A 15918-nucleotide genomic window follows, 5' to 3' on the forward strand; every position below is an offset into this window, starting at 1 on the left:
CCCATGCCTTGGGCTGGGGCAAAGAGACTTGGGGGTCATCACTGACCACAAGATGAACATGAGCCTGCAATGTGATGCGGCGGCTAGTAAAGCGACCAAAACGCTGGCTTGCATCCATAGATGCTTCTCAAGCAAATCCCGGGATGTCATTCTCCCCCTGTACTCGGCCTTAGTGAGGCTGCAGCTGGAGTACTGTGTCCAATTTTGGGCTCCACAATTCAAAAAGGATGTGGAGAAGCTTGAGAGAGTCCAGAGAAGAGCCACGCGCATGATCAGAGGTCAGGGAAGCAGACCCTACGATGACAGGCTGAGAGTCCTGGGGCTCTTTAGCCTGAAAAAGCGCAGGCTCAGGGGTGATCTGATGGCCACCTACAAGTTTATCAGGGGTGACCACCAGTATCTGGGGGAACATTTGTTCACCAGAGCGCCCCAAGGGATGACGAGGTCGAATGGTCACAAACTACTACAAGATCGTTTCAGGCTGGACATAAGGAAGAATTTCTTTACTGTCAGAGCCCCCAAGGTCTGGAACAGCCTGCCACCGGAGGTGGTTCAAGCGCCTTCATTGAACACCTTCAAGATGAAACTGGATGCTTATCTTGCTGGGATCCTATGACCCCAGCTGACTTCCTGCCCTTTGGGCAGGGGGCTGGACTCGATGATCTTCCGAGGTCCCTTCCAGCCCTAATGTCTATGAAATCTATGAAAACCGCACCACACCAGGCAGCTTGGTCACGGGCCCCTCCTGCCCCCTGGGCAGCATCTCCCAGCCGCCCTGCTCCTGCAAGCATGGGCACCAGCCCTGGTGCTGCCAGCCCAGCCATGCAGCTCTCCCCCACTGGAAGGGACAGAAGCCTTCCCACTGCCCCCTCTGCCCTGCTGCAGTTCACAACCCTCTGAAGTATTTTTATGACCCACTTTTGGGTCACAATCCATGGGTTGAGAAACAGTGAGATAAATCATCAACATTTCTGACCCGAGAGCACTGTGATCTAAAGAAATGCATTGGGCTCTATGTCAGGATGTCTTCAGTCATAGTTACAGGCTCTGCCAATTCTTTGTGCAGCTTCTGTTTGTTACTGATTTCTCATCTGCCAACTAGAGAAAATGGTACTCTTATCTGACAGCAGACAGGTTGCTTTACAGTAACTGGTTTACATGCTTATGCCCTTAGATTTGTGCTAATAGGAAAAAAAGGGAGACTGGAATAGAGAAGAGTAGATAAAGGTGGTCGAGGAGTAAATGTTAACTAAGGCACGGATATGAAGTGTGCAGGCAGAAGTAAATAGTAGACAGATAGTATGACAGGCTGTGGTGAGAACCATAAGCAAGGAGCAGATAAACAAAACACAGCTAGCTCATTCCCAGACAGTGTCTGAAGGTTTACTCCTGGCCCTTCTGGGAAGTGCCAGTCTTCAAGACAAACCCCTTCAAACACATTTTCTAGCAGAGAGAAGGGAACAGGGATGGGATAGCTTTATAAACACTTTATAAAAGATTAGCAAATGATTGAAAGCTATAAGCACATTATTGACACAAGTGGCATGCATGTGATAAAATGGCAAAAGTATATCAATAGAAAGTATTAGACAACTGAGAGTAGTCTACTTACTTTTTTGATAATTAACATCTATTAAAACATCTCTTGATCATTTAAGCAATTAACACTGTAGTGTATAAAGTGTGACCATTTACTTCATTCTTAAATGTTATTTTTGATATTGTAATATCTGGTAGGCAGAAAATGCCCCCAGCTGACCTACAGCATTATCTATTCATGAAAATTTTCACTAGCTTTTTTAGACGCATACACCCTCAACCACCTGATACACTATGATAACACCGGTGTATAGTTATCATACTATATGACAGTACTGGTATTCCACCCAAAAATGCATGCATACTCCTGTCCAAGATAATACAGCTAATCTGTATTTTGGAAAAACCCAAAGTCCCATCTTGTTTTTATCTTCTATTTATTTCCATGTTAGTTACTGATACAAATTCACTACTTTAAGATATATTTTACCTGGTATATTCCTCTTGCAGCTGACCTGGGTCAGGAGGGAAAAACTTTACAGCTAGACGAAGCATTGTATTCTTTGGTCCTATGAGAAAATAATGAACGACTTACCATCATAATCTTATCTTTGATACAAACATACATATATTTTAGACAGCACTGGAAATTCCATGTACAAAACAGCTAAAATATTTAGTCATTCATTCTAAATAGTGTACAAAAAATTAATGGAATTTTTTAAGTTTTACAATGAAGTTATTCTTTATGCAGAGAACAACCACACGTCAACATCCAAGTCAGTGGTCTCTAACCTTTTTAAGTAGGAGATCACCTCTGGCATTTAAAAGCAACCCACGATATACCATGTGCTGCTGCCACCCCCCACCCAGCAGGTAAGTCTGTGGGACTGATCGAGGCAGAGGGAGTAAAAAATATTTGGGGGTGCACCTCCCCAGCAGGTAAGTCCCACTCAGCCAGGGCCCCACTCAAATTACCCCTGGTCCTGGCTCTGGGGCACTGTCCCGCACTGTGTGGGCCTCGATCTAGCCCCCATCCCTTCCCCCCCACCCACGGACTGACCTGCTGGCCTAGGGCATGCGCGTGCATGCACACGGGTACTCAGCCCTGCACCCCAGCCTCAGATCAACTCCAAGAAGCTCTGAGATCTACTGCAAAAGGCTCCGAGACCTACCGGTGGATCAAGATCCACTGGTTGGTGACTACTAATCTAAGTGAACCTTGCATCGTCATATTAATGAAATATTAAATTCCAAAAATCAAAGCACCTACAACTATACCATTTAAATCATTGAGACAGAACAGGCAGTTTGAGTTAGAAATGTTCTACACTGCGCTCTACTATATTAAAAACTTATCAACAGTAACAAAATCATGGTAACTTGGAATTTTAAAACTCAGTCTACTGATCTGTCTGGCTAAAGATCCAGAACCCTCAATTTATGATATGCTGTCAAATTGAAAAGAATATTACAGTTGCTTACTGTAACATTACTGAATGCCAGTATTCAGATAATTTGAAATAAAAGTATTAATGTTCTTCAGCCAATCTTGATGCTAAAAGTATATTGTACAGTTATGAATAGATTTTCTGTATTAACTTCTGGGGAATTACAGCAATTCCCTGAAGAGGCTATCATGATTGGGTTGCGCTCTATGTCAGTAAGCAGGGGTTGCGCTCTATGTCAGTGAGCAATATACATCAACCCTCATCAAGACGGAATCCAAGGTTGAGGAAGTAGAAGGATTGTGGGTTAGGCTACATGGGGGGCAAGGAGAAAGGGACTTGGTGGTAGGGGTCTGCTACAGACCCCCACATCAAGAGGAAGAAAGAGATTCGGGGCTCCTGAGGCAACTCTCGGAGACCATAAAAGCTAAAGAGGCAGTAGTCATGGGGGACTTAAACTACCCGGACATCTGCTGGGAGTCACAGACAGCAAAGTCCCACCGCTCATGAAGGTTTCTAACCTGTGTACAGGACCTCCACCTGACACAGGAGGTACACGGTCCCACTAGGGGGAATGCCATACTGGATCTGGTATTGGCAACGGGGGATGACATGGTAGGGGACCTCCAGATCAGTAGCCATCTGGGGCACAGTGATCACCTAATAATAGAATTCAACATAAGACATCGAGTGGGTAAGGTAACTAGTAGGGTGAAAGTGCTAGACTTTAGGAAAGCTGATCTCAATGAACTCAGGTGATTAGTCAAGGACGCACTGCAGAGTAGGAGTTTTGAAGGGATGGGAGGCCAAGAAGGGTGGCTGTGCCTTAAGGAAACGATCCTTCGGGCACAAAGCAGGACGATCCCCGAGCGAGGTAAAAGAGGGAAAGGGGCCAGGAGGCTTCCCTGGCTGACCAGAGAAATCCAGGGCAGCCTAAGGGCCAAAAGGGGAGCACATAAAAAGTGGAAACAGGGAGAGATCACCAAAGACGAATATACCTCCTCTGCTCGTGCTTGTAGGGAGGCAGTTAGACGGGCCAAAGCTACCATGGAGCTGAGGATGGCAACCCAAGTAAAAGACAGCAAGAAATTGTTTTTTAGATATATAGGGAGTAAAAGGAAGGCCCAGGGAGGAATAGGACCCCTGCTAAATGGGCAGAAACAATTGGTGACGGACAGGGGGGACAAGGGGGGACAAGGCTGAACTCCTCAACGAGTTCTTTGCCTCAATGTTCCTAAGTGAGGGGCACGACAAGTTTCTCACTGGGGTTGGGGAGAGGCAGCAGCAAGGTGCCAGACTTCCATGCGTAGACCCTGAGATGGTGCAGAGTCACTTCGAAGAACTGGATGCCTTTAAATCGGCAGGCCCGGATGAGCTCCATCCGAGGGTGCTGAAGACACTGGCCGACATCATTGCAGAGCCACTGGCGGGAATATTCGAACGCTCGTGGCGCACGGGCCAGGTCCTGGAGGACTGGAAAAGGGCCAATGTGGTCCCCATTTTCAAAAAGGGGAGGAAGGAGGACCCGGGCAACTATAGACCAGTCAGTCTCACCTCCATCCTTGGCAAAGTCTTTGAAAAAATTATCAAGGCTCACATTTGTGAGAGCCCGGCAGGACAAATTATGCTGAGGGGAAACCAGCATGGGTTCGTGGCAGGCAGATCGTGCCTGACCAATCTAGTCTCTTTCTATGACCAGGTTACGAAATGCCTAGACACAGGGGGAGGGGTGGATGTCGTATACTTAGACTTCAGGAAGGCCTTTGATACGGTATCCCACCCCATACTGGTGAACAAGTTAAGAGGCTGTGACGTGGATGACTACACAGTCTGGTGGGTGGCGAATTGGCTAGAGGGTCGCACCCAGAGAGTCGTGGTGGATGGGTCGGTCTCGACCTGGAAGGGTGTGGGCAGTGGGGTCCTGCAGGACTCGGTCCTTGGACCGATACTCTTTAATGTCTTCATCAGTGACTTGGACGAGGGAATGAAATGTACTCTGTCCAAGTTTGCAGATGACACAAAGCTATGGGGAGATGTGGACACGCCGGAGGGCAGGGAACAGCTGCAGACCTGGATAGGTTGGACAAGTGGGCAGAAAACAACAGGATGCAGTTCAACAAGGAGAAATGCAAAGTGCTGCACCTAGGGAGGAAAAATGTCCAGCACACCTACAGCCTAGGGAATGACCTGCTGGGTGACACAGAGGTGGAAAGGGATCTTGGAGTCCTAGTGGACTCCAAGATGAACGTGAGTTGGCAGTGTGACGAAGCCATCAAAAAAGCCAATGGCACTTTATCGTGCATCAGCAGATGCATGACGAATAGGTCCAAGGAGGTGATACTTCCCCTCTATCGGGTGCTGGTCAGACCATAGTTGGAGTACTGCGTGCAATTCTGGGCGCCACACTTCAAGAAGGATGCGGATAACCTGGAGAGGGTCCAGAGAAGGGCAACTCGTATGGTCAAGGGCCTGCAGACCAAGCCCTATGAGGAGAGACTAGAGAACCTGGACCTTTTCAGCCTCCGCAAGAGAAGGTTGAGAGGCAACAGGGGCACAGAAGGGAATTGGTGAGTATTTATTCACCAAGGCGCCCCCGGGGGTTACAAGAAACAATGGCCACAAGCTAGCAGACAGCAGATTTAGATTGGACATTAGGAAGAACTTCTTCACAGTTCGAGTGGCCAAGGTCTGGAACGGGCTCCCAAGGGAGGCGGTGCTCTCCCCTACCCTGGGGGTTTTCAAGAGGAGGTTAGATGAGTATCTAGCTGGGGTCATCTAGACCCAGCACTCTTTCCTGCTTATGCAGGGGGTCGGACTCGATGATCTATTGAGGTCCCTTCCGACCCTAACATCTATGAATCTATGAATCTATGATATAATTGTTTAGTCTTTGCTCTCATGCTTTACCACCAAACATCTATTTTCAATAACCCAATGCAGTTCATTTGTCAATTTTAAATAGTGTATCAACAGTTAAAACTATATTAATTCAATGTTATGGGTGAGACTACAATGACATACATCTCAGGAAATTCAGACTGCCAAGGCAGGACACCTGTTCAAACAGCCTTTTGATATTTTTGGTAACATTGTTTTATGCTGTTTCCAAATTTTCAATTTGTAACAAGCTAGAGAGACCAGCAGGGAACTTGACAGCCCCTTAACCAGGGAAAGAGCACAGGATGATAGCTACCACACAGCTGCATTTAATCATGCCAGGGATTACACAGATTGAAACCAGGCACAGAAACAGAGACATTCCCACCAGACATCTACATATAGCCCAAATGTATGGCAGATAGTCCAACTCAAACAAGCCAGAAAGACAAAAGAAAAGCTACTGTATCTTCCACATGGCTAGTCTGGCTTCACCCCAAAAAAGTTAGCTGAAGTAGACAGCTTCAAAAGAGGTGACTGTTTTCTACTACTGGAATCTCCCAGATAATGTCTACCCCCTTTCTAACTCACAGAAGAAATCTCAAAGAAAAAGCAAGATAGAGGGCAGGAACAAGAAACTGCAGCCTTCTTTTAATCAACTTTCATTCCCCTATGTTGTTGATGGAAATGCCTTATACTCTACACACTACAGTACACACCAATTGCCATTTCAAAAGAAATTTCTGCTCAAAGAAGCAAATTAAAAATCCACTTCTTTTTCAGAGGATGTTAAGCAGGTACAAAGCAAACTGGTCCAATTAAAATTACTATAAAGGATTAAGAAAACAGTAGTCTGGTGTTGATAACTGGCAGACTTAAAGGCTAAGGACTGAAATTACACATAAACTAGCATAAGTGATCAGAGACTGGTTCAAATCTGTAATGTAACAGAAGTTCAGCACACACAAACCACTTTAAAATGGCCAAAACCAGTTTAAGATAAACCTGGATGAATATAGTATCAAACTGAACTGATTTAGTTTAAATTGGTTTATTGAACTTTTGTCCCAGATACCCTTCAGATTCAAGCTAACTCACATCCCCTGCAAACTCCCACCTTGCAGGGTGGGTGAGCTAGTCTTGGCCCAAGCTGTCTGCTCCAGCCAAAGCAGGGAGGCATGCTTCTCACCAGGGCCACTGCAGGCATGTGGCTGCATTTCCAGAATCAAAAGAGAATGCCTGTTTACTTGTTTATTGATTCAGTCTACACAACTTAGACTAACCTGTGAAGATTTTAGACCGTCTGTACTTAGCCAAAGCATTCTAAAATGTTGAAGGGGGACCAGATGTCCTTGTTTAACACCACAATGCTTGAACAAAACATTGATTTTACTTTGTTTTCAGTATAATATTGTGATATCTGGTTCCCCATTTCTCGCTGACAACCTCTGCTTTTGATAGTAGCACTTTCCCTCCATGTTCTCTGACACACACAGCTCACAAGATGACTGGGAATAAAGCCTCACAATGTTATATAATTCAAGGTTCACAGCTGAAGAAGATAACAGTCCACTATGTTTTGAAAGCTTCATTGTTCTTGGTGACATTGAGACACTTCAATTGCCCTGGACTAAAAAATCTGACCTCAAATTTTTCTGTTTAAAAAAGAATATTAATCTCCTTTGAAAACAGGTGATAAAAATAAAAACAGACTCTCAAAAATCCACATATTTGGGCAAGTATAGACCATTCAAAACCTAAGAAGTTTATAACAAGAAGTTAAATTTGAACACAAAAATGCCCTGTGAGAGTATAATGTGGGGAACACTGTGTAGTTTATTCAGCAAGTCTCCAGGGACTGGCTATAAAAACTGACAGTTCCTCAGGGCATGCCTCATATTCCCCTCAATTGGATGCCTATTGAAGAACTATAGTGAGGGATGGATTTGCATCCATTTATCCAGTATCAAAAGAAAATATGCAAAGATAGTCAAAGAGCTTTCTGATCTGCTCCAGACTGTAAATCAGATATTTTTCACACAAATTTGTGAAACTGGAATTGCCAGAATAGCCATGGGAGGGCAAAACCATATTGATTAAAAGGGATTTTTCCTCTCACCCCGCCCAGAATTTAGGATGAGTCTATAATGCAACCATTTCCATCATAAACCTAGTTTAGAATAGTTTTGTAAGTCCTGAAAATTGTTGCTCTATTTTGAAAGCCCTGTGCACTGGCTTAAATCCACTTCTGCAGGCAGCAAAGTTAAGCCAACACTGAACACATTGAAAAGTACTGTGCCAAGTCAATACAAGCCCACTGCACATATACAACACCTCTTGTACCACAGGCTTGTATGTATGGATTGAACTTCTGTAGAGATGAACTGCCACAAGTGCTAAAGGTATTTAGCTCTGCTGTGTCTGCTTCTCCCCTAGACTTGAGGAAAAAGTACTGTGGTATCTGAAATAGAATCATAGTATCATAGAAAGAAGGACTAGAACGGACCTGTAAGATCATCAAGTCTGGTCCCCTGCCATGGACAGGAGGTAACTGGGCTCAAACGAGGTCAACTAAATATTCGTCCAGCCTCCTCCTAAAGACTGCCACAGATGGTGACTGCACCACCTCTGCTGGAAGTGTGTTCCAGATTCTACTTACCCGTATGGAAAGGACATTTTTTCCTATGTCTAGACAAAACATTTCCTCAACTAGCTTGTGTCCATTGGTCCGCGTCTTCCCAGGGGGGCTTTTCTGAAAAGTTGTTCTCCTATATCCTGGTGTTCTCCCTTGACATGTTTGTAGGCGGCTATCAAGTCACCTCTCTGCCTTCTTTTGCTCAGGCTGAACAAACCCAGATCCTGAAGTCTCTCCTCATAGGGCCTGTCTCCCAGACCCTTGATCATGCGGGTGGCCCTTCTCTGCACCCTTTTGAGTTTGTCCGCATCCTTCTTGAAGTGTGGTACCCAGAACTGGACACAGTACTCCAGCTGTGGCCTCACCAATGCTGAACAGAGTTGAAGGAGCACCTCTCTGCATCTGTTGGCGACACATCTGCTGATGCACACCAGAGTTCTATTTGCTCTGTTGGCGACTTTGTCACGCTGGTGGCTCATATTCATCCTCTGGTCAACTGACACCCCCAGGTTCCTTTCGGATGCAGTGCCAGCCAGTGGACCACCACCCACTATATGGGTATGGTGAGGGTTCTTCCTACATGGATGAAGGACCTGGCATTTGTCCCTGCTGAACCTTATATGGTTTTGTTCAGCCCATAGGACCAGCCTGTCAAAGTCTTTCTGAACCTTTGACCTGTTCTCCGATATACCTGCTTGTCCCCACAGCTTGGTATCATCGGCAAACTTAATCACTGCACTTTTCACTCCACTCCCTCATCCACATAATTAAGAAAGACATTAAAGAGCACAAGCCCGAGCACTGACCCCTCGAGGACACCACTGGAGATGGCATTCCAGGATGAGGCTACCCCATCAATTACAACTCACTGGGATCGGCCACGGAGCCAGTTCCCAACCCATCTCACTGTAGCCTGGTCTAGGCCAGTACTTTCCAACTTAACTGAGAGGATTTCATACAAAACAGTATCAAAGGCCTTGCTGAAATCTAGGTAGCTGATGTCTACCTCCTGTCCCATGTCCAGGTGGTTAATTACTTGGTCATAAAAGGACACCAAATTTGTTAGGCATGACCTCTCCTCTACAAAGCCATGCTACTTCCTTTTCAGTACCCCACCAGATTCAATCTTGTAGTTGATCGCCTCCTTGACAATTTTTTCAAAGATCTCTCTCAGGACCAAAGTCAGACTGACCAGTCTATAGTTGGCAGGGTTGTCCCTCTTTCCCTTCTTAAAGATGGGAACCGCATTCGCCTTTTTCTAATTGTTAGAGACAACTCCTGATTTCCATGTCTCCTCGAACAGCCTTGCCAGAGGCACTGCTATGAGCTTAGCCAGCTCTTTCAGCACTCTTGGGTGAAGGTCGTCTGGACCAGCTGACTTGAAAACTTCCAAATGTTCTAAGAGTGTCTTCACTTGTTCTGGACTGATTTTAGGAGGGCTGCTGTCATTGCTGTATTCCCTGCACCCCTGGTCTGGTGATCAGTTCTTGCCTGATTTCAGGAAAACTGATGTGAAGTAATTATTAAGGAGCTCTGCCTTTTCACGGGGATCAACTGTGGGCTTCCCCTCTTCTCTAAGTTTGTCCTAACCATACAGTTGGTCCAATAAACCATATCACCCACAAAATCCTTGCCTCTGACAAGTGTTAAACACATTTCAGGTAAAGCACATCTATGGGTGCTAACAATTTGGATCAAATTAACTTAAAAGCCTTATTCTACATGCAAACTGTTAACTGCCTGACACAAAGCCAGTAGGTCACAGGTTTTTTTACTACAGTGACTATAGAGTATTATGAACAGAGACAACAGAGATGTTAAAATAAAAAAAAAAACACATAAGTGTATATTAGTTTCTGTTGCTCCAATAAATCATAGCATTTTACTGCATGTATTCTTTAAAAAGATCTGTAACTATTCTTGTATATTTTACTTAAGTAATTCAGAATGAATTCCTAATTGAATATCATACAAAAGTAAAATTATTGTATATCAAAACAGGCAAACAGAAAAAGGCAATTCAAGAATAACATTTTGAGAAACTGAACATCCTTAAAAACAACAGGACATGCCAGTAAAGACTCAAAATCATGTCTGCATCATTTACATAACAAATACATATGTATCAATTTACATGCTAATAGATTATAAGTATATCCAAATTGTATTAAATGAAAGTCCATTTTGACACCCAGTGCTCTCCAACAGCTAGTTCAGAAATTAAAATACAAAATCAAGTTGCAGCAAGGGAAATTTAAGTTGGATATTAGGATAAACTCTCACTAGGAGGATGGTGAAGCACTGGAGTGGGTTACCTAGAGAGATGGTGGGGAGAGAGGCCTGGCTGGACAAAGTTCTGGCTGGAACGATCTAGCTGGGGATGGTCCTGCTTTGAGCAGGGGGTTGGACTAGATGACCTCCTGAGGTACCTTCCAACCCTAATTTTCTATGATTCTAAAACAAGAAACAGAAAGAATGACCAAGCAGAGAGGAAGTACCAGTATATTGAAAGACCTTCTACTGTTGCTGAATTTAAAGCAACCTGAATAAGTGTGAAGAATCCTTACTAAAGCCAAATTAGATTTTATTTTTTCAATGCTTAAACAAGAAACCTGTCCATCTGAAACATCTGTTAGTATTCAGGTTGCTGCATGTCATCCATACTTGAATGTACTGAAGCACATTTCAGTTTTACGATATTTAATAGCAAATGGAAAGCATTTGAACGTTCTGCTCTCCCCTCTTAAAGTCTTGGAAGAGAAAGTTATATATTCTGTAATTCCACAAAAAAGGTTAACTGATTTAAAATACAAAAGCAAAAAAAAAAAAATTATTTCAGTTTTAGTTAAAACGTGCCTCTCAAATTTTGCTTGCTAATTAATGCATATTAAAATACTATTTTAGCTGTTAATAGTTAATTATCTTCTTAAAGCTGTACACAGCATCTGAATTCTGTTTTTTTCCAGGGAATATATCCTTTCAGAATTCTAATTTAGTCACAGCATGCAATAAAGAGAGCTTAAATCACTGTTCATGCAGTCAAGTGTTGCTTTCAAAGATCACCACTCAGATGCACACGCTTACTCTGAGTTTTGCTTCTTTCACAATTCAATTTTAAATGCAGGACAGAATGGAAAATACATTTCAGCATTTGGTAGGAATGTAGAAGACAGCATTTCTACTGAGAGTTACCACTTAAGTTGCAGCTTAAAAAATAAACTTGTAAATAGTTGAGGGTTTAACATGGAACAAAAGATAATAAAATAAGCAACCAATGACTTTAATGGCCTATAATTGCAACTTTAAAGTTCCAAGAAAAGACAAACTAATTAAGGTGACAGATCAACAAACAGTAGCCTCAACAACAAAATTTTTCTAGTTCCCTATTTCTGGCAGTGGTTGGCAGAGACACTACTGTAGGGAGAAATGTCATTACAGAGCACCTGGTCATCAATATATGATTTGATACCATACTTCCTCAAAATAGTCTAATATGGTACAGAATGTGCAGAGTGAGCCAGTACTTGCTAGCTATCCCATTGCCTAACTGATGCTTTTAAGAGCTGTCAAATGTCATTAGAAAATTACTCCTTTTACAAGGGAGACAGCTTTTGTATAAACAAGAATTATTATAAGGCAGACAGAAGAAGATGACCTGCCAATAATGAAATTTTTTCATCAGTGATTCTATGGAACTATGGTCTTGGACCATGTCTTCAGGAAGCCTTCCTCCATAGCTAGTTCCTGTGCTCTGACTTTTTAAGACAATGAAGAAAGTGAAAGTTAGGAAAACAGTATTATGAGCAAGCTAAGTTAGGTCATTTCTTAATTTTTAATAGTCATTTTTAGGCTCAAGAATTTTTAAAAGGTCTATAAATACTGGATTTCTACAGTATTCCTGTGCTGCTCGTCAAACACTTTCCTCCTTAATATAAAAAGTTTCAGACTATTTTAATCAATGGAGCTAGTCTTGTGCAGATTGGTCAATTAAGTTGTTGACAGGTGTAGGAATCTAACATGCTTCTTTGAACTCGTGATTCTATGAAATTTATGTAATTAGAAGCAGGAAGTAAGCGCCTTGTTGAATTCTGTTGTAGAACAGAAATGTCTTGGACATGTTAGACAAGCTTCTTTGGGTGAATCTGATATCTTTTATTAGACCAACTTAAATAGTTGGAAAACAATTTTTTAAGTAAGCTTTTGGGTTCAAAAACCCTTCATCAGGCTGAAGAAGTTTCAGGCCACCCAGCCTGTCTCTCACCCAATGACTCCTCAATCTACATTTTCACTAACTGCCTGTCTTGTATGCATACCAGCCCAGCCTGGCTTCTTTATTTTTCATTCCATCCAAGAAGAGCACACACCAACTGCTGAAACCTCCTCGGCCTGACGAAGGATTTTTGAACCCAAAAGCTTGATTAAAAATTGTTTTCCAACTATTTAAGTTGGTCTAATAAAAGATATCAGATTCACTCAAAGAACCTTGTCTGCCTATGTCCTTAGACCAACATGGCTACAACCTACGCCCTTGGACATGTTATGCGCTCTACTCTGAGTGCAGGTTTCAAAGGATATTAGCACAGGATATAGTTTAATCTTCTTTTTTGACCTTAAATGACATCTCAAAGATTAAAGAAAATAAACCAAAAAGACAGCTGCAAAGCAGTTTATTGGACAAGCACTGGAAGCAACTTCAAAGCAGCAGAGAATTCATCATTGGGGGGACAGAAGGGAAATGGTGAGTTTTTTTTTATTCACCAAGGCGCCCCCGGGGGTTACAAGAAATAATGGCCACAAGCTAGCAGAGAGCAGATTTAGATTGGACATTAGGAAGAACTTCTTCACAGTTAGAGTGGGCAAGGTCTGGAACAGGCTCCCAAGGGAGGTGGTGCTCTCCCCTACCCTGGGGGTCTTCAAGAGGAGGTTAGATAAGCATCTAGCTGGGGTCATCTAGACCCAGCACTCTTTCCTGCCTATGCAGGGGGTCGGACTCGATGATCTATTGAGGTCCCTTCCGACCCTAACATCTATGAATCTATGAATTATACAAGATCATTGGTAGCTGTTGTCCGTCCTTCAAAGAGAGGTAGGGAGTATTCCTCACTTGTAAGAACCTCCTTTATCTGAATTTAACTTAGCCTGGTGTGGCAGAACAATAAGAAGGCAATGTTAGTATATCTTCCAATCTTCCCATAGACTTACCTGCAGGGAGCTGCTCTCCAGGGTGCCTGGCTGTGTTCCTGGCCACATGCATGAGTGTGGGTGTACACATGCACGTGGCACCTCCTGTGTCCTGTTTCCAGCAGCTCCTTTCAGGCTGGAATGCTGCTAGCCTGCAAAGCTGAAACCCTGCACAACACTGCAAATCTGGGACAAATGCTGTCCTAGAGTCACGCAGTCCAGGACCAGGATTTGAGGTTCCCATTCCGCGGCTGTCTTGCCCAATTAGGGACCAGTGGTCACCCTAGTACGAAAGCTAAAAAAGGCATCTCTGTTTAATGGCTCACTTGGGATTCAACAATGTGATATGCTGAACACCTTCAAGTCCCATGGCTTAAAGGGAAGTTGAAAGCTTGCAACACCTAAAAAAATTGTGCTTTTACAGGGCAAAGAACAACTTACTAAACCAGATGTAAGTTTTTAAAAGAGCAACAGGTTAAGTATTCTATAAAAAAGAATATCTATATGTATTAATCAAAAGAGCACATACACCATACAGTATTCAATGTCATAGAAAAATAGAAAGGACAACAAAAACTCTAGAAACTGTAGATGCTGTTAGAAGGTTCTAATCCATCTTACATGCTTTGAGTTTGTAGATGGGCATTTAATATCTATGTACGGTAGAGATAAACACAAGATCAGCAAGCCTGACTGGAAAATCAAGTAGCTTATTTTCACAGTTTGCCATCTTAAACACATGAATATTAAAATGAAACTTTTTTTAAAAAAGCTAAATAAGTACTTACTCCGTACTTGTTTAACAATAGGTTTCATAGGTTCGAGCCAAATCTGGAAGTATGCAAAGTTAACAATTAAAATTCATATCTATATGCTGCATGAAATACAAAACAATTTCAAATGAAAACAGTACGTACTAAATGAGCTCAGCAACTTTTTCCATATAGTTAAACAAATATACTTAACTATGGGTTGAACTTAAAGTAGGTGTATTTCAAGACACAAAAAACATATCAAAAAGCATGAAGATTAAGCATACTGCTATAAATCTGCCTGGTCAAAGTAGGTAAGAAGTCACATCAGCAAGGACCAACCAATATCACTGGTGCTAAAAGAAGTGGGCTTGGCAACAATGCAGAAACCACCCTGCACCCACAAGTTAGAGTTTGCAGAATTTGGTCACTTCATGCCTCCAGATTCTTAGTTTTACATACACAGGGGAAATCTGGGACAAGGTTTGTTTTTCATTTTTTTACCTCTTGCCTTATCTATGGGGGATAACATGGCGTTTGTTTCAGGAATTGGACTTCACAAAGATGTCCACACTTATTCGTGTGATACAATAGGAAAGCATGATCCTTAAGTATGTGCTCTCATGTTTCTTTCTGTTTTAAGAAAAGAAACAAATATGCCACTAACAAAATACTTTGTGCACATTCATTTTTCAAGATTAATTACTGTGAAGTGGCTTTTTTAACTTGGTCTCTGTTGGCTACATTTGCGTCTGAAAGAAGTTGGGGGTTTTAGCTAGCTCACAAACTGCTGACAGCAACAATCTGGAGGCTTTGCATAAGAAACAGAAACCCAACTATATCTGTGCCTGCCCCAGCACAAGAGGAACATTTATTGGTGTTGTTGTAAGCCTTCTCTAGTTTCTGATCCATTCTGAACACTTGTGAATTGGAAGGCTTAACTGAATGAAGAAAAACTACACTAAAGAAGGTTCTGGGAAAATAAGCAGTAGGTCAGAAATCATGCTGCCTTATTTGCAAGGCACAACATAATAAACTAGGGTATTGACAGAAGGATTAGAGGTGAACAGAAGGATTGTATTCATGTGCATCTATTCTCAGAAGATAAAATAACTCCACTGTTGTAACTTGTGCTCATGTACGTGTAAACATTTAGCAAATTAGATGCTTTCCCCCTGTAGAAATGCACTGAGGCCAGAAATGCAGCACATTGAAACAAAACATTACATAGGTATAACATGACTGAATTAATGTTGCATTGACCCTACATTTTGAGCCAGTTTCATTTTATAGGGGAAAGCATCTTATGTTTTATTTGAATTTTCTGATAAAAAAAATCAATAAATAATGCTAAAAAGATAGACAGCATAAACAGAACAAACCTAGAAAAATGTCAAGAAGCAGTGTAGAATATGTATGCCAAAACTATGGCAGCATATACGAATTATAAAAGAACAGTCTCTGTCTTGTCAATATTTCCTTTTAA

The 15918-nt window shown here is 42.5% G+C and overlaps 1 protein-coding gene across 4 annotated transcripts in view; it reads right to left on the minus strand.

The window, feature by feature from the left end:
- The window catches only part of FARP2 (FERM, ARH/RhoGEF and pleckstrin domain protein 2), a 154610-nt gene that overhangs the window by 75211 nt on the left and 63481 nt on the right, over positions 1-15918 (minus strand). For all 4 annotated transcript variants that reach the window (XM_059730827.1, XM_006267051.4, XM_059730826.1 and 1 more), the window contains exons 4-5: positions 14469-14511; positions 2030-2108 (exon numbers count right to left, since the gene is read on the minus strand). In XM_059730827.1, coding sequence (XP_059586810.1) covers positions 2030-2108; positions 14469-14511 — 122 coding nt within the window. The remainder of the gene's footprint in view (positions 1-2029; positions 2109-14468; positions 14512-15918) is intronic.

The sequence above is a fragment of the Alligator mississippiensis genome, chromosome 7 (genome assembly GCF_030867095.1).
Source record: "Alligator mississippiensis isolate rAllMis1 chromosome 7, rAllMis1, whole genome shotgun sequence".
Taxonomy (NCBI): Eukaryota; Metazoa; Chordata; order Crocodylia; family Alligatoridae; genus Alligator; species Alligator mississippiensis.